The sequence below is a fragment of the Tyto alba genome, unplaced genomic scaffold (assembly GCF_018691265.1).
Source record: "Tyto alba isolate M040663 unplaced genomic scaffold, T.alba_DEE_v4.0 Super-Scaffold_9, whole genome shotgun sequence".
In the NCBI taxonomy this organism is placed as follows: domain Eukaryota; kingdom Metazoa; phylum Chordata; class Aves; order Strigiformes; family Tytonidae; genus Tyto; species Tyto alba.
The window spans coordinates 10291078-10309765 of record NW_024881330.1 but is presented as its reverse complement, the minus strand read 5'-3'; the positions used below and the strand labels follow the sequence as shown (position 1 = coordinate 10309765).

The 18688-nt window shown below is 39.1% G+C and overlaps 1 protein-coding gene across 2 annotated transcripts in view; it reads right to left on the bottom strand.

Annotated features, from left to right (window-relative positions):
* Positions 1-18688, bottom strand: part of ADCY8 (adenylate cyclase 8) — a 133195-nt gene that overhangs the window by 69882 nt on the left and 44625 nt on the right. For both annotated transcript variants that reach the window (XM_033005733.2, XM_033005734.2), the window contains exons 3-4: positions 11581-11711; positions 6620-6731 (exon numbers count right to left, since the gene is read on the bottom strand). In XM_033005733.2, coding sequence (XP_032861624.2) covers positions 6620-6731; positions 11581-11711 — 243 coding nt within the window. The remainder of the gene's footprint in view (positions 1-6619; positions 6732-11580; positions 11712-18688) is intronic.

Genomic DNA, 18688 nt, shown 5'->3' with positions numbered 1-18688 from the left:
TCACAGGAGACAGTCCTCCACAAACTTTCTCCAACATGAGTTCCTCCCATGGGCAGCAGCGTTCCCCACACTGCTCCGTCATGGGTCACTAACTTCCTCCGACTGGATTCTCTCCCACGGCTGCAGCCCTTCCCGAGATGCTCCGGCGTGGGACTCCCCCGCATGCTGCAATCCTCCCTGCACTGAATTACAGCAGCGGGGATGCCTTTTCCCACAAAGCCCGACCTTCTTCAGGCACAACACCCTCATCAACCAGGCAGAAGCTACAGGCCACAAATCAATGTCTGCTCCACCGTAGATCTTCATGGGTGGCAGTGGGGGTCTGCCCTGCCGTCTCCCCACAGGATACAGGGGGGTCTCTGCTCCGGCACACCTCCCCCCTCCTTTCTTCCTCCGTTCCTCCACTGACCTTGGTGTTCATGCAGCTGCAGCAACTCCTCCTCACAAGTCCCCTGCCCGTCACCACGTCCCTTCTTAAATACGTTATCGCAGAGGTGCAGCTGATTGGCTCAGTTTCCAAACAGAAATGGAGCTGACTTGGAGCTGGGGGAGCTTCGAGAAGCTTCTCACAGGGGACCGCCCCTATAGCCCCCTCCCCGGCCACCAAAAAAACCTCCACCACTCACTCAACCCAGGACAGTTGCAAGGACTGTTTCTATTTTTTTATACAAATACGGGGAAAAGTTTGTCAATCTTTCATCCCCCGTCTGGACCACTGAATTCTTAAATATAGCCCTATATTAAATTATTTTTACATAGTTTAGCAGATCATGTAAGGAATGCTTTCTTTTTTTTTAGAATAGCCTATAGCAGCATGGTTAGGACTTCATTCTGACAGAAAATATGGGTTTGGGGTTTTTCATGCTGCAGAAGGAACTGAGGCTCAGTCCTGTGTGAGTTTATAATATATTATATCAACACTTTTGTCTCTTCCCATACTGTGGAAGAAAAACAGCTGTGGCTGTTGTGTCCAGTGAGCAACCATCCTTGCCAGCTAGTGTTAATTAGTAGATTATGCCATAAGTGGTTTCAGGCACAGAAATCGCTGTTAGAAAGATTCAAGGAGTGTTTCCTTCCTACTAAGGCAGAAGCAATTCTGCATGGAAATTCTGCCCCTTATGAATTTCTAGGACTACGGATACATAAAGTATGAGGTGCACATTTCTTAAGAATATACTTGTGAACCCTAAATTTCCTCCAAATCCCAATTTAGATAATTAATTATTGACATTGGTGAGGAGGGAAAACACCTCAGAATAAAGCACCGCAAAAAGAGCATTCACTCCCTTCCATTACTATAAATTCATACAATGTCCTTATAATTAACTAAATATTACGTATGTACACTCATAACCCAGTGAACTCTGCTTAATACAGTACCTTAAACACACATGCATGAAGAAACTCACACCTTTATTTACTGGCATATAGGTATAAACAGAGAAGGTTTTTTTAGCGAGTCTCTAGAGTCCTGCAGGTTATGTGCTTGAGGATCATTATAACAAAAGAACAAAGCACTGCCAGCTCAGAGGTTAAATGTGGCTGGGAACAGTAAAGCACTGCAACAGGAGTGTCTTTACTGAGGAGACAAAAGAGCCTTTAATGCCCTCTACTCATTCTTCTTTGATACCAGCTTGTGCAGGTATTGTACTGGGGCTATACCGTGATGCATTCTTGTGGAGCCTGCTAGTTAGGTTGATTTCCACCCCTGGAAATTCTAGTCACAAGTAAAACTCGTAATACAGCTGGAGAAATTTTTGACAGGCTGTTTGCAGTCTCCCAAGAGAGAATTTAACCAAGTTTAGAGAAAAAGACCACCTCTGTTAGGAAAAACAACAAACAAAATCAGTTCTTTAATAAACAAAAGCAATCTGCAATTCACATTACATAAATAACTCTCTCGCTAACACCAGGCTAGTGACATAAAGAGTAAAAATGCTTGTATTGAAATATGAATTTTCCATTCAGCATCTACAGTTCCTCTGAGTAAGAAGCACTGGTACTCTGGCTTATGGTATGAGAGCTCATGAGATGAAGTCTCTTACAGGCCAGTCATTTTATTCTTATATGAAACCCAGGGCTTTTAATCTTTCAGGGGAAGTTTTTGTCTCAGCATCAATGCTTCATATTAAAGTTGGGTCCAAACTCAAATATAAGAGTGGGTCCAAACTCAAATCTAAGACTGCCTGTGGGTTTGTCTTTTTGTATGTGTTTAAACAAAAACACCATGGCTTGATTTTATCTTCAGGTCTCAGTGATGTTGGACTACATCTCAGCTGCTGTTGCAACAAAGCTTACAGATGTCTGCTCCTCTATTTAGGGTTCTACTCTTTCCTCTTTGTCATATCTGAAACTGAATCTTCACACAGTGTATATATATCTAGAAATACGACAAACAATTTAAATCATAGTATTGACTGACTTCAAGCACTGCAGAGAATGCACAGGAAAGACAAATGTCAAAATAACTATAATTTCATCAAAGCAGGACCTTTTTCAGGCTTAAGTGTCTTAGTGAATATCATCTTATTTCCCTTCTCAAAATTTCTGACTAAGGAAAATATTAATATTAACATTAATTAAGTTTCTGTTTAGGCCTTTCAGTCGACGGAAATCTTTTCTTCTCGTCTGTTTATGCCAACTTATTTTTCTTTCTTTCAGACTGTCACTTTTTAATAACTATAAATCTTTTACAAATATCATAGAGTGATTAGAAAGGGGAAGCAGCTGCACATAGCATAATATTACATTGCTTTCTTATGAGAAGTATTGAATTGAATTCTAATTTTCATTCAAAGTCTTCAGTGGTAAGGATACAGATATTATGAATTTGTGTTTATCAATTATATGGATCAACATATGCCATAATACTTGAGGTAACCAACTGAAGATTAAAAAAATCTCAGCGCTCTCGTTGCTTCTGCATTACATAATAAAAAGGAAGGCTGAATAAGAGAAACAAGAAACTAAGCTAAATTGCATTCTCCAGTAAGCTGTGAAATAGTGTCTTCTTTAATATTATATGATTTATATAAGACAATACAGCAGATCAAACAATTCTTTATATGAGATTACAAAATACTACTTTTATTTAAAAGTAAATAAGGATTTATAAGGATTTTCCTTAAAATCTAAAGAAACTGCCTAAAGCTTTCTGCAGTTGACCTCTTTGCTTTGATGGTAATTCTTAGCAAAACCCAAAAGCTTGAGTGTTTATTTTTAAGAGATATGATAACTGTAGTTAAGATGATTAAGAACCAGTTAAGTAATAGATCTGAAATCTAGATGTGAATGTGTAAACCTTATTAGTGGAAGATTCTTCTAGGGTGGTCTTGAAAGTACGACTTTCTAAAAGGCCTGTCAAAGATTTACAAGCAAGTATGAAACCATGAAACCATTGCTAATAACATTTGCAGAAGGAATAGGACTGGTAGACTGATTCATTACCATGCATGCATGGTGCTCATAACAAGACAGCAAGACCATAAAAAACCAAAATAATATGCCTCAGTACAGTAGTGTCATCACTTTATGCTCAGAAACATGATCTTTGGACAGTGATCAAAGAAAGAGAGAACAGGAGGAATGGTGATGATCTGCTTCCACCACACTAGTGAGCACTAGTCCAGAAACACTGCTTTAAGTGTTAGTACCTATGCCTTAAAAGAGAATATGATAAATTAGAGGCAGTCCAGAAAACTAGTCCGAAAAATTATTTGAAGGAATATATCTTACAGAGAAAAAGCCTCTCGATGAGGTTGGTCTGTTTCTTTTATCGAAAGGAAACCTGAAAAGTGGCATGATCAAAGCACACAAATGTATTCCCAGAGAAAAACAGTGGCTACAAGATGGTTCTTTTGTCTAGGAAAAATAGGTCATAGCAAGAATCAATGTATGTAATCCAAAATCATAAAAAAATCAAATGAGAAACAAGCCATACTTAATAAATAGTGAGAGTGTTAAGGCACTGGAATAGACTCCCAATATGCACAAGTATTTTTCCATCTCCTGGGACCTTCAGATGAAGGCCAGACATTTTTCCAAAAGATACACCTTTGTCAGGTGTGAAAGTTTTGTACAATATCAGTTGAGTAGGCTGATAGGTCCATGTAATTCACAAGTCCTTAAAATTTGGGTCATGGATCAGTCAGTATCCAAAATTTTCAAAGGCAAATGTTAAATTGAATACAAGATTTAGGCTCTTATATTTTAGGCAGCTGGTCCCCCCATAAGTGTCCAGAACATTGACTCTTTGTTTCCTGTAAAGTGCAGAGAGAAAGTTCATCTCCTTGGGTTGGACAGAAATACCAAAAGCCATGTAGAGATTCTGTACCTCTCTAGGGCTGTTGGACATGTCTATTGTAAGGACATCAGGCAGGTTTCATGCCATCCAGGACTCAGAAGCCACAAATAAGGAACACAATCAAAATGCCTTTCTTTTTAATAAATTTTAATTATTATGGTTAGATCACTCTAATCTTTGTAGTCAAATCTGTTCAGTTTCTGCAGTGAGTCTTCTCTGTGTCTTCCACCTCTCAGAATATTGATCTAGACAACTGGATTAGACCAGTCTATATCTAGAAGAGAAAACCAAATTCACAGACTAGGAAAGAAAATGCATGAAGGAGCCTAGAATCTCGAATTTAGTGATTGGGACATTCACTTGAGGGGTGACTGTCCTGATGATGAAGTTTTGCAAACAGAGAATTTCTTTCATCCCAAACTTCAAATTTCTGGATAGGAAAATCACTGCTGTTAGACAAACTGGTATATTTATTATTGTTTCTTTAAAATAAACTCACTACATTTTTGGGATACCCACTCCTATGTGGGCATATTCTTGTTCTCCATGAGGATTTATGAGTTTAGGACCGCAACAGGAAGATTTCGAGAAGGTTGAAATAGGAGATGTATGAAAAACCATAGAGAAGGGGGAAACCTCTGAGCATTTAAAGAAGCAAAATTTTCAGTTCCTATAAAATATTAAAATTGAGCAGGAGAATGTCTTCAGGGCTAAGTGGCAAGTGAGGGAGGATTTTCTCGATTATGCCTTTAGATGTAAATGTCTTTCTTGTTCTTAACTCTTTTATTGGATCCAGTCTTTCTATACAAAATCTCTGTTGGCTAAAAAGAGTTTATGAAATGATTAGAAAATGTGGTTAATGATCATTGAAAGAAGAATCTGTTCTACCAAGAATGCTAGGCAAAATTGAAATGTAAAGAAAGGCAAAAAATCATAATGCGTACATATTTTTCCTAAAATACTTCTGTGACATACATACATCTAATTTGGTTTAAAATATGTTTCTTCAGTTGGGGTAGCTATTTTTTGTCAAGCCATACAGAAGCAGACATTACTCCTAGAAGTTTTCTAAAAGACAGGACTGGGGTAACTTCTTTCACCCTGCTTGGATTTTAATGTAGAACAGAGTTGATGAGGGGTTCTTTTGTTTGCAAAACAAATATCGCAGATTGCATTTACTGGTTTAGCAGTGTCCAGGCAATGGGTTATGGCATCACTCTGTACATGAGAAAACACACTGCTATTTGAGATAAAAATAGCTGACTCAAAAGAGCTTTGAATAATTAGAGAAGTCTTGCCTTTCTTGATTTTGATTTCCAAGCTAAGAGACAACACTAAGGGTCTTACTGATGTCTGCACAATACACACACAAATACCCCATATGCCTGGACCAGATATATATAAAAATCAGTGAGGGATGTAGATGTGTACATCAGAGCAAGTCACTCTAGGCTCCCTTTGTAGTAAATAAAGAGCACAATCAAATATATTCAGAATGTAATTCCTGTTTTCCCATAGTAGGTGCCTATATTTTGTGGAATAAATTATAGGTTAAACTCCATTAAATGTACTTCATTGCCTACACTTGCAGCCATATTAGTCAGCTCAGATGTTGACACATAAAGGTAGTTACATGAAAAGAAACTTTGACCAAAGAAACATAAAAAAGAAGAAAAGAAAATACAAGCCTAGCAAAATTAGGCATGTCCTCTGATTGTATTTCTGTGATTTGCTTTTTTTTCTAATCAGTACTAATCTAATAGTAACTAATTTGCTTAATGTAATAAATTCCTCTGCTGTGTTTAATTAATTTAATTGTTGCGTTAGATAGAAACCAACTTAAATATTGTAAAATCTGCTAGTAACTAACCATTGCAATGACTGTGGTGTCTGAATAAATGACCTTTAAATGAACAGGTCATTTAACCTCCCTCAGTTCTTAGAAAAGAAATCAAAGTAAAGCTACGGTCTTAAAATCAAACAAGCAAACAAACAAACACAAACAAAACATTTTCCCACAAGGACCAGAACTATAAAACTTCCTTAAAAACTGTGGTAGGTGATCTGCTTTCATACCATTCTTGGTCTAACACTAGAGAATTACAAAGTTCTGATAACTATCTGAGCTTTCACGTTTTACCAGAACTCATCACTTTTGATAAAACTCGTCAGTGTCTTCCAACATCATTGGCTATATAAAATCCCAATGGGGAAAATCTGGGTGAATATTGTTCACAATGATCAGAGGGTATTTCTCAAAGCTCCCAAATACACAGTTGACTTTATATCCTTTTGCAAATAAATTGTTTAACTCACATGTGCTAGTCGATCAAATCTGGCAAAGAGTTCATTCAGCATTCGGACCAACTCCTGGGCTGACAGAGTTGTTGAGAGGTTGGTGAATCCTTTAACATCTGCAAAAAGAATGCTAAAAAAAAGAAGAGAGATTAATATTTCAGCCTATTTCCTTTGATAACTGAATGTCCTAAGTTACCTTCTAGTAATTTACTACTGAATGATCATTTTAAATCCTTGTTACCTTATTGAAGGGACTAAAGAAATAAAACAAAGTATAAGGAAGGGTTTTGACAAAAATGTGTGTTATGCAATTTTGGATTTTCAAACCATTCAGGAAGACACAGGTAAGCCTTAATATACACAGATGTCCCCATTTATCAGTGAGAAAGCTGAGACATAGTGCACTCATAATATAGAGGGCTGTCTAAACAGATGGACTTGGAACCCTGTTGTCTGTTAGTATCTGACATTGTTCTTTGAGGTTGCATTTATATAGAGCTGTTTTTTACAGTGGATTTGACTTCAGTGATTTAAATTTTCAGTGGGATTTCCAGGCTTTACTTACCTATGTGTTACAAATACTCAAATCCTAAAACAACAGACAGATTAAAAACATAGAATGATTTGGGTTGGAAGGGACCTTAAAGATCATCTAGTTCCAACCTTTTCTGCCATGGGCAGGGACACCTTCCACTAGACCAGGTTACTCAAAGCCACATCCAACCTGGCCTTGAACGCTTCCAGGATTAGGGCATCCATAACTTCTCCGGTCAACCCGTTCCTGTGTCTCATCACCCTCACCGTAAAGAATTTCTTCCTAACATCTAATCTAAATCTACCCTCTTGCAGTTCAGAGCCATTACCTCTCATCCGATCACTATACTCCCTGATAAAGAGTCCCTCCCCACCTTTCCTGTAGGCCCCCATTAAGTACTGGAAGGTCACTAGAATGTCTCCCCAGAGCATCCTCTTCTCTGGGCTGAAAACCCCCAACTGTCTCAGCCTGTCCTCAGAAGGAAGGTGCTCCAGACCCCTGATCACATTCACAGCTCTCCTCTGGACCCACTCAAGCAGGTCCATGTCCTTCTTATATTGGGGGCCCCACAGCTGGACACAGCACTGCAGGTGGGGTCTCATGAGAGCAGAGTAGAGGGGGAGAATCCTCTCCCTCGAATTGCTGGACACACTTCTGTTGTGGTTTAGGCCTGATTGACAGCCAACCACAATGCAGCACCTCTCTCTCCCTTCCCCTCCGGCAATGAGAAGGGACAGAGAGCCAGGCTTGGGGTTCAAGATAGGACTGGGATGGGGGAAAATCCCCCTTTTATGATCATGAGCAAAAGGCAGACTCGTTAGGGGAAGAAAAAAAAGAACATACATTTATTACAGACACTAACAACACATAACAGAGTAGGACAGTGAGAAGCATTGCCACATCTTGAGAACACCTTCCTCCCACCCCTCCCTTCTTCCCAGGCTCAGTTCTGCTCCCGATATCTCTACCTCCTCCCCCAGTGGCACAGGGGCAGGGAATGGGGGGTGCAGTCAGTGCTGCCACTTCCTTCATCTTCGGTGAGGGGAGTGTCCAAAACTTCTTACCCCCTGCTCCATCGTGGTCCCCCTCTCACAGGAGACAGTCCTCCACAAACCTTCTCTGACTTGAATTCCTCCCATGGGCCGCAGCGTTCCCCACACTGCTCCGTCATGGGTCACTAACTTCCTCCGACTGGATTCTCTCCCACAGCTGCAGCCCTTCCCGAGCTGCTCTGGCATGGGACACCCCCGCATGCTGCAATCCTCCCAGCACTGAATTACAGCAGCGGGGCTACCTTTTTCCATGAGACCCCGGCCTTCTTCGGGCACAGAACCTTGATCATCCGAGCAGGAACAACAGGCTGTAAATCAATGTCTGCTCCACCGTAGATCTTCATGGGTGGCAGGGGTGGGCCGCCCTGCCGTCTCACCACAGGATACAGGGGGGTCTCTGCTCCGGCACACCTCCCCCCTCCTTTCTTCCTCCGTTCCTCCACTGACCTTGGTGTTCATGCAGCTGCAGCAACTCCTCCTCACAAGTCCCCTGCCCGTCACCACGTCCCTTCTTAAATACGTTATCGCAGAGGCGCAGCCGATTGGCTCAATTTCCCAAACAGAAGTGGAGCTGACGTGGAGCTGGGGGAGCTTCGAGAAGCTTCTCACAGGGGGCCGCCCCGATAGCCCCCTCCCCTGCCACCAAAAAACTCCACCACTCACTCAACCCAGGACAACTTCTCCTGATGCAACCCAGGATACGGTTGGCTTTCTGGGCTGAAAGCACACGCTGCTGGCTCATAGCCAGTTTTCCATCCACTAGTATCCCCCAAGTCGTTCTCCACAGGGCTGCTCAATCCACTCATCACCCCATCTGTATTTGTGCATGGGATTGCCTCAACCCATGTGAAGGACCTTGCACTTGGCCTTGTTGAACTTCATGAGGCTCACATGGGCCCACTTTTCAAGCCTGTCCAGGTCCTTCTGCATGGCATCCCTTCCCTCCAGCATGTCAACTGCATCACACAGCTTGGTGTCTTTGGAAAACTTGCTGAGGGTGCACTCAATACCACTGTCCAGGTCACAGACAGAGATGTTAAACATCGGTCCCAACACCGACCCCTGAGGAGCACCACTCGTCACTGCTCTCCACTTGGACATTGAGCTGTTGACCACAACTCTCAGTGCAACCACCAAGACATTCCTTATCCACCAAGTGGTCCATGTATCAGACCCACGTCTCTCCAATTTAGAGGCAAGCATGTCATGCAGGACAGTGTCAAATGCTTTGCATAAGTCCGTGTAGATGACAGCTGTTCCTTTTCCCTTACCCACTTATGCAGTAATCATGTTGTAGAAGGCCATGAAATCTGTCATGAATGATTTGCCCTCAGTGAAACCATGCTTTCTCTTGTGATTTACCTCCTTATTTTCCATGTGCCCTAGCATAGTTTCATAGATTCATGACAGTCTTGACATATAGCAGGCTCAGGCCGGCTTTTTTGCATCTAAGTTTAGGGACTTGACATAAGTACCTGATTTAGAAGTATAATACCTTCTATTTAAGGTATGAATCTTTATTTGGATGATTCCTTTTTCTTTCTGTTGACATCACAGGGAGCCTGGTGATTGAATTTAGGTGCATCAGATTGGTTGCCTGAGGTTACGCTAGGATCTTAGTCAACACAATAGTTGCAAACAGAACTCTAACCCATTAAAAGGTAGTAATGTTCAAAAGACACATATCAAGCTTGCATGTAATGGAAATAACCCAAATGAACCTTGTTAGCACTTCAAAGTTGACTAATAACTTGTGATACAATCTGAGTAGCTGAAGATCTTTCATTTGTATTGAATAAGTTCACAATTTGACAGTATCTGAGAATCACTAATGTAACCAATAATAAATATAGTAAAGATCAAGTGGACAATAAAATATGACTAATGATAATTCAACTCACTTTCAAAGTTATGGGCTGGTAAGGGTTTGGGTGAGGATTAAGTAAGAGGTTCACAAATTGCGTTAAATTTTCACCAGTGAGAAAAAACAAAATTAAAAGGTAAAGTACCAAACTACCCAAAAAGGAATTAGTATAAGTAGCCTAAACTGATAAAAATATGATTTTCAAACAACTAATTTTTACATTTTTCATTGTCAAAAGAAGAAAAAAACTGTAGCTGGATACTAATTTTAGGGATTCATATAGCATTTTTTTTAGTAGTGTTTGGTGCTTAATATTTAGGAAAAAATAAAGTGAAACCCAGATTTGAAAAGATCTAGTCTCTGTTGGCATTCATAGGAACCAGTATCTGTATCCTAAAGCACACAGAATCTTCATTTTAAATCTTTTTCAGGCATAAACTATGTTTTGATTTTTCACCCCTGACTACAACTCTTTTCCATTCAAACAGAAGGGCCATCTGCCGAGTACTTTGATTCTTCTACAACAACACTTACTCTGAGAATGAAAAAGGGTAATGGAAGACATTTTAATTTGGTGCAATTCAAACCATTTATAAGGGTCCTTGATACCTTCTACCAGATTTAATAAAATAATATATTTGATCTACTGTAAGGCCACAGAAGTAGTAGATAATCAATTTACTCTTTTGTAAAAGTTCAAATTATGTTTATATCTTGTTCAAAGTTATATTTGGGTTTCATCAAAAGGTAAAATACATGCTTTTCTAGCAAACCATCTCCCATCATATCCAAGGATGCTTATTTTTCATTTCCTTCAGTGATAGTTGCTCAAGTATTTGACCTTGTGGCTTGGGACAAACTTATGGAAAATGTTATTGGCTTAGCTAAATATTCTGATGGTTGGGAATGACAATAAAATCAGAGATTTTGTAACATCGTAGAGTGAAAGCTGATCATTCTGGTGTAAATATACAGTTAGGACTTACTACTTTGAGTAGCAACTCATAGGATAATTATCAATTTATTGATAACTAATTTCAGGAGAGACAAGATTTAGAGACGAGGATGAAAGAGGAAAATGTAATTAAGAAAATGATAAAAAGAATGATTGAATGAAAATAACTACTAAACAGAGGAGCCACAAGACATGTCTACATCTTTGAGAGTATCTTACAAGTCTCCACCTCATTTCTCAGTGTGTGGAGTCAGACAGAAGGTTGTGGCAGAATATGTGTCCATTTATAGACAGAGCTCCCCTTTCTGTGCAACCCTGACCACTTAATTAAAGTGAAAAAATATACAAATGGTCCAGGCCCAGTGTTCAGTTCAATTGGGTCTTATGGCAAAGGCATACAGCTGTCCCCATGAGTAAAAGAAGGCACTAAAGTGCTTATCCGTTCAGAGATTAAAAAAGTTTACACTGATTTTCTAATATATGAATGAACAAAGCAACAAAAGGGAAACTCAAACAAGAGACATTCAGCAGCATCTGAGACCTTAAGCATTAAAGAGAGGGTCCTTCACCCACCTGACATTCTCATAACGATGAATGTAGATCTTATGAAACTGGTGTTGCAAGTGTTCATCTTCTACATTGGTCATATCATTTATCATTTCCAGGACTACAAACCGTGGTAAAACAGAGAGCACCAGCCGTTCCTAAAACAAAGAGGAAACCAAAGTGTCAGTATCAGCCTGAATTAGGACTTCACAGGAAACTGACTGAGCTCTGCCTCATTTAAAGAGCTGGATAAATGGCAGTTTAAAATGTTACTCTCCCCTCTAAAAATTCTAGCTCAGACCATTTGTGATAATTCTCATTAATGACCTGAATCCAGAATATGGACCCTCTTCTCTCCTTCCCTTCCTAGACGTTCTTCCCTCTAATGTTTTAAGCTTACTTGATGTTTATTTAAAGATACGTCCTACTTGTTATCTCCATGACAAGCTTCTCATTAAACATCACTTATGAGCATATCAAGCACTGAATTTCAGGCAGGGATAGCTTGATTAACAGGTATAGGCCAGAGGAATTTGAAAGTCCTTCAGCAGCAAGTAGGATGAGATGTTTATTGTTGCTGATTTATCAGAATTTACAGACTGTGTGTTTAGCGTTCATAAACTGTATAATCATTAGTAAAGCTGGAGAATAAATAAAGCAAAAAATATGCAGAGGAACCTGATTCCACTTACTGAAAGGACAACATTTAGACAAAGCTTTGTATTGTCAGAAATTAAAGACAGGTATAGTATAAACTAATGTACACCTAAGGAATATTTGGGAAAGATTTGGCCATAGACTAGTTTGTATGTTAATATGGTTACAGTAGTTAACAGGAACTAAGTTTTAAAGTACTTGGGAATCTCAGAATCTTCTCAACAGTCTGTGGCATTGAAGTGCTTATATCATTTTGACAAATGGGACTGGGTTTAAAAGATCCTTGAAAACTCTATACATAATCTCAGAAATAAGCATTTATATGTGTCAGTGAAGCAGGTTTCCAACATGACTCATTTAGCCTGTGGCCCACTTCACCTCTTTTTTGAAGATCCCCCCAGGACAGATTGTGGGCTGAGCTGTTCTGATGACCCAGAGTTGACCATTCTTTTCCCAAAGGCCTTGTACAACCTCCCGGTCCCATAATGGATTCACATCTGTTCACATCATACAGTAAGAGCTGTATAACAGCAGCCACCAAAACAGTTCATGGCATATATAGCCTTGTCCCACACCCAAAGGCATGTGAGAGTAGGGAGAATGTGCTGTTCTGCATATGACAGCTTACTCCTAGTCATTTTTTAGACCTTAAGGGAGCAGACAGGTTTTCACTCATTTATTGTATGGCAGAATGACTGTCAAGAAAGAAGAAACTAATTTATTGGGATGATTGCTTGGGGTGATGCTCTCATACAATTTCAAATCTCCCCAAACAGACAGTTGGCTGCTGGTGGAAGTGGAAGTCTCAGCTGCTAGGGTCCTCATGGCAGTGTCTTCAGCTAGGTCAGCAGAGACTCCTCACATGACTGTTCTGCTCAGTTTGTATAACCTGGTTGGCTCATGATCCTGTGTGACAACCCTAGTCCTACATAATTCATCACTACTGGTATATTTTAACCACATACTAAACATTTCTTAAATATCTAAAGTACCTACAAAAGACTAATTCCATGGGCCATTTTTGCAAGGACAGTTTCTATTGGGCATTTACAAATGTTTTATTTATGCACAATTTAATCACTTCAGCATCAGGAATCACCTAGAAAAGGTCCTGTATGGGACACTTCACCCAGGATATCAGTTAACACACTTAAACGTATAAATGGGGCTAGACAATGTGAGAGTTGCTGGGAATTTCTAGAACTGTCCAAAAGTCCCATCTCCTGTAAGAGTCTGTCAATGTTTAATTGTGAAATTTCAGTCAATCTCATGCTTTCAGGGGAGTTTCAGTTTAGTCCATTGTGTCCAACCAGCCTGTTATCTCATCTATACAGAGGACTAGTCAAGAAGTTGCTGGATCACACAGAGAACTGGCAATATGAGTCTACTGTGTGAGCACATACACGTCTCTGGTGTTAGACCAAAATTATTAAAATTAGTTCTTTAGTTATAATTGTAATTTGAATCCCTTAGCAATTTCCACACATGTAGATGTGTTACACAGTTCGTCTGAGAAGGGCTGACTCTTCTGTTCATGTGCAATAGGTCCAGTCATATGCTCTGCTACTGGAGGAAGCTGCATGAGCTCCTTTAGCTGGCATTTGCAAATTGTGCATCCAGGACTCGAGGCTAGTGTGTCTCTTGACTGACAGATTTAGGTAATGAAAACGGCAAATAAATTTAAATAAAGCCATTCAAATTGGCCCTCTCTGCTAGGGAGACCAGACAACATATTCAGCATTTCTAATGATCTTTGTCTGCGTCTCCGGGACACTCAGGAATAGTAAACATCTGAGACAAGTTGAAGTGACATATAATTATATACGTGTACATGTTTAGTAAAGATATATATTATTAATGTATATTAGTAGAGTATCAGTGTATATTAGATTACTATTGGTGTGTATATACAGTACATCAGTGCATATTAGTGTACATATGTATATTGTATTAGTGTATAAGTATAGATACCCATACACAAAAGTGCTGTTTTCCAACTTCTGTCATAACTAATCACATTTAAGTAGACCCAGATAAGGCCTTGAAAATATCATTGAATTCTTTCATGAAAGTCCTAGATCATCCCCTGAGAGATTTTACAATATCTCTGGTTCAGTGGCTCATCGGTTTGACAGCTTTGGCAGATTTTGCAAGTATTCCACCTAAATCTGTTTCTCTGCAAATGAGGCTTTATTTTTGTCCTTTCAAAGTGGGTATGGATAATCACTGATTGCCACCTTCTCTGTAACAACCTTTCTGTACTGAAATACTGTTATGGTGTCCTCTTGTGCTCAGTCTTTCTTTACTAGATTAACCAGATTTGTTCAGTATTGAACTATATCACTCCAAATCACTCTGAGGCAAAGCTAGAAGTTTTTCCATCAACTGGTTACAAATTGTTAACCATATTTTGCTCTCCAGGATTGCAAAGAGTGAAATCTTATTGAACTAAAGAAGAAAACGTCAGTTCTGTAAGCTACTTATCACCAAATTTAAGATGACATTTTGGGGAATAGGAGAGGTCCAGGGAAAGCCAGATGTGAACTTCCAACTCAGGCACATATGGAGACTGTAAAGAGGTGGAAGACAAAGATGAAGGAAGTCCTCCAAGGCAATGTCCACAGATGAAGTACAGTGCAGTGTGAATCTTTTCCTGCATTTCCAAAGCAGTTAAGTGACACTACTGTGGAGAAAGTATTTATATAATAGCAAGCCAGGAGGTGGAGGTGGTTTCCAGTCCAACTCTTCCCTTTCATACTTAGGAAAGGCAGCTATTTCCACAAACCTATTCTCCATCCCACTCCACCTCATCATGCTTTAAGAAAAGCCTTCTGCAAGTTTGGGAATTGAGATCAGTGTTGAACCCATACATGATGTAGGAGCGAAAAGATATCAAGAAATCAGTTTCAGAAAAGGAAATGTCCAAAGGTTTCAAAATCTCTTTGTTGAAAATATTAATATGGAATAAGGAATTAAAAATCATGTAATATAAATATTTGATAAGAAAAATCATGAGTCTTGGAAATAACCTTGTAACTTTTAAGATGTTCAGAAATTCTAATAGATTGCATCGCTTTATAGCTAAATCTTACTCAAGCTTCTAAACTGTAAGAAAACACTTCATTACCACTATTGTCAAGAAGTTCTTAACCAAGTAGGAGCTGTGAAGTAGGACATAAGCTTAATTCCAGAGGAGGCCTGGTGCATGACAGAGTCCATCTCATAAAATCTAATTATTAGTATGAAGCTAAGTTATTACAGATATGGTAAATAGATGTGTTATATTTATGACCATGTGTAGGCAGGCTTGATCCAAATCTTAACATTAATTTCTGATTTTTGAGGTCAACTAAGCCAGCTTGGTCTTGCTTTGTGTCCTATTCTCATCAGTCAGGTGAAAAATTAATCGTTGCCATCATTTCTTGACAATAGTCATTTTCTTTGATTCCTATTTTCTTAACTTGGGCTGAAGACCCTAACTTAACATTTGCAATTTCCATGCATATTTCTTAGTTATTCCTTACATTTTCTTTTATTTGTACCTCACCTCTCAGACCTCAGAATATTTTTGATCTCTTAAAGGTCTATTTTGATCACACTCAGGAGAAATATGAGGATAAAAGATAATTTTAGGTTGTTTTAAAAGAAGATGGTTAATTCTTGTACCAGCTGTAAGGAGAATATCATCCCCACTGAGTACCATAGAGTAAATTCAAGTGAAAATCCACTCCACAGGAAATATACTGCTTCTTGGCATTGAATTCCTAAATCTTATGAAAGAGAAGGTGTTTGATTCTGAGCTTCCAGGTTCTCCTATCACTATGATGGTATCTTGGTATTTAACTCAGTACTGTTTTGCTTTCTTTCTTGTTGCAGTTATTTATCCCCATGATTGTTTTAGCACACTCCAGTGAGACAATATTTAAGGATGAAGACTGGGCCACTTTTCACAAGTACCAAAGTATGTAGCACCCAGGAGTTCTGGCTTCAGTTCCTCTCTATACTATCAGTTTTCTCGTGGAAGATTAAACATATTATATACACTTTTTATTTTCTGCCAGAGAAACTGATGTTGAGTTGTTGTGAGGCAACTTGGTATTAGAAGGATATAACATAAATTAATATTATCCAGGCTGTGGGGTACGTCCCTTTTTGAGGGGAAAAAGTTGTTCAGAGAGAACAAGACAAAGCAAAGAGGAATGATAGTGGAATGAGAGAGAAAGGCAAAACAATCGTGAAAATGGTGGTTTTGATGTCATTAGGATTAAATGTTGAGGATGAAATGTAGTTATAGATGAAACATCTGAAAAAATGAAAGAACTCCACCACAGCATTCATAGGAGGCAAAAGCATTTCTAACTTACAACTTTCACAGTGAATATCATAAAGAATTCCCACTCTGAGCAGTCTTAGTATTTAGAAAACAACCCTCAGCTACGATGAAACCACATTGTGGTTAACCACCTTCATTTGTCTAGATGGCAGCCCCAGCTGAGGTGAACTGTAAGTTTACTTAAGAAGGTGAAACACATGCTGCTAATAGCTTCTGCTGGAGTGGAGGTGTGTAACACTCCACTCTGAGACGGCAGCTTTCACCTGGGCTCCTGCTTGTATAACATGCTAACATGGAAGATGAAAGGACAGAAACTCTACTAAACTTTAATCCACCTGTTCTAAAAACCTTTACTAAATCAAGGGCTGCTTTCAGGAGGGAGAGAAAGAAAGTGATGCAAGGCAGTGATAGCTGATATAGAGCAGTCAGTGAGATATCATGCAGTGAGCTCATCCTTTATTCTGGTAAAAAACCCTGCTCATACCTTCCATTTTGCCATACAGGGTGGTACTAATTTTAGCACATCTGCATTGGCTTGACTTTCTTTCACTCTTCCCACCTGGGAATTCTGCCATCCTCCACTCTTCTGATGTGTAAAAATTGGATGTGGTGCTTGTGATAGAAAGAAGAAAACCAGTTCCTCAGAAAGTGTTCCTTACACTCCTGCAAACCCAAGATTTCACAGGAAAGCTAGCCCTAAGGTAGCTCCACTCTCAAGCAAATGTTCCATGATATCTTAAGATGGCATGTTTGGGAAGAGGTTGATATTCCAGGAACCAGAAATATTTTTGATATTGTATGTCCTTCAGCACCCTATAACGGAAGGCACTTAGGCTATATATTCTCTTATTACTTCAGTATTAAGATACATTGCTCAATACGACCATATAATAAATCCACCCTTTGAATAAATCAGACCAGTCTTTCAGGAAGCCATATGATTAAAGTGTTCAACGAGTTCCTGTGAAGATACTTTCACAATAGCACAAAATCTTTTCACTAGAAAAATAAATACGTTATTTCCTATCTTATCCTTGTAGGAAGACAAGTAGGAATACAAATTCAAAAAGAAAAGAAGATAAAAGAAAGAAAGCAAACAGAAATCACAGTTATTATTGAACTGCTTATGAAATCTGTGATAAGAATATAAAAAAAGGCTGTTTCTTCATAGATATATGGCTAAAACAGAAAATGTACTTTTTTCACACAAGGAAAAGCTTACATTCCTTCTTTGCATTCACTTAAGAAGGTATCAAGAAATGGCTGTAGAACTTTTATTTAAAATAAAACATAGTTCACCTGGCACATGTTCACTAAACCAAGAAAATGTGCCTGGCACATTTTATATCTTAACCTTCATGCTACTCATTAATGTAAGTTAAACGTTCTTGTCTGCACTTAAGACCTGGCAATGACCCATTAAAACAGAAGTTAATTAGTATGTTTCTGCAACAGTCCTCCTCTATTAATACTGTAGGTTGCGAAAGAGCTCTTGTCAGGATCACAACTGAAAGTGCTTGTACAGCTCATGTCACTATTCTGTATTATGTATATCTTGCTATGGAGAAACACTAGAAGAAAAATAATTTCTAAGTGTGTATGTGTGTGTGTGTACACCTATACATATTTTTATGAGGCACTCCAGCCACCAGTCAATTCTCTGGTACTGAAACATTCAAAGGACAGAAAATTCTCCCCTCTATGGGCATCAGCTGTCCTTTGCTGCTCCAAGCTGCTCTGACACCACACCAGACTGACAGGGGGATGAGGATGCTGAATCAGGACCCCTCCAAAAATTGAGTGCTGAGAGGTGGACTTTAATGCAGATTACATACGTCCTTCCTTTTCCTATAACTGAGGCTAATGTTCTGTGGACAGAGATGTGTCGCTCTTCACAGGTCTTTCACATCACTTTGCTTCAATCTGACATTAAAAAAAGACTTTCAGTTATCCAAGAATGAGTGTCAGGTCACTGTTCCCTTCATATAAAGATCCTTGCCACATATCTCCCCTTTAAACTAGTTAAATATTATTATTCCCATTTCACAGATTTAGATACTGTGGCACAGAAGAACAGCTCAAATGTGTAGAGGTCATGTGCAAAAGAGCAGTAGCAAATCACAGAGAGGAAAATTGTACTTTTTT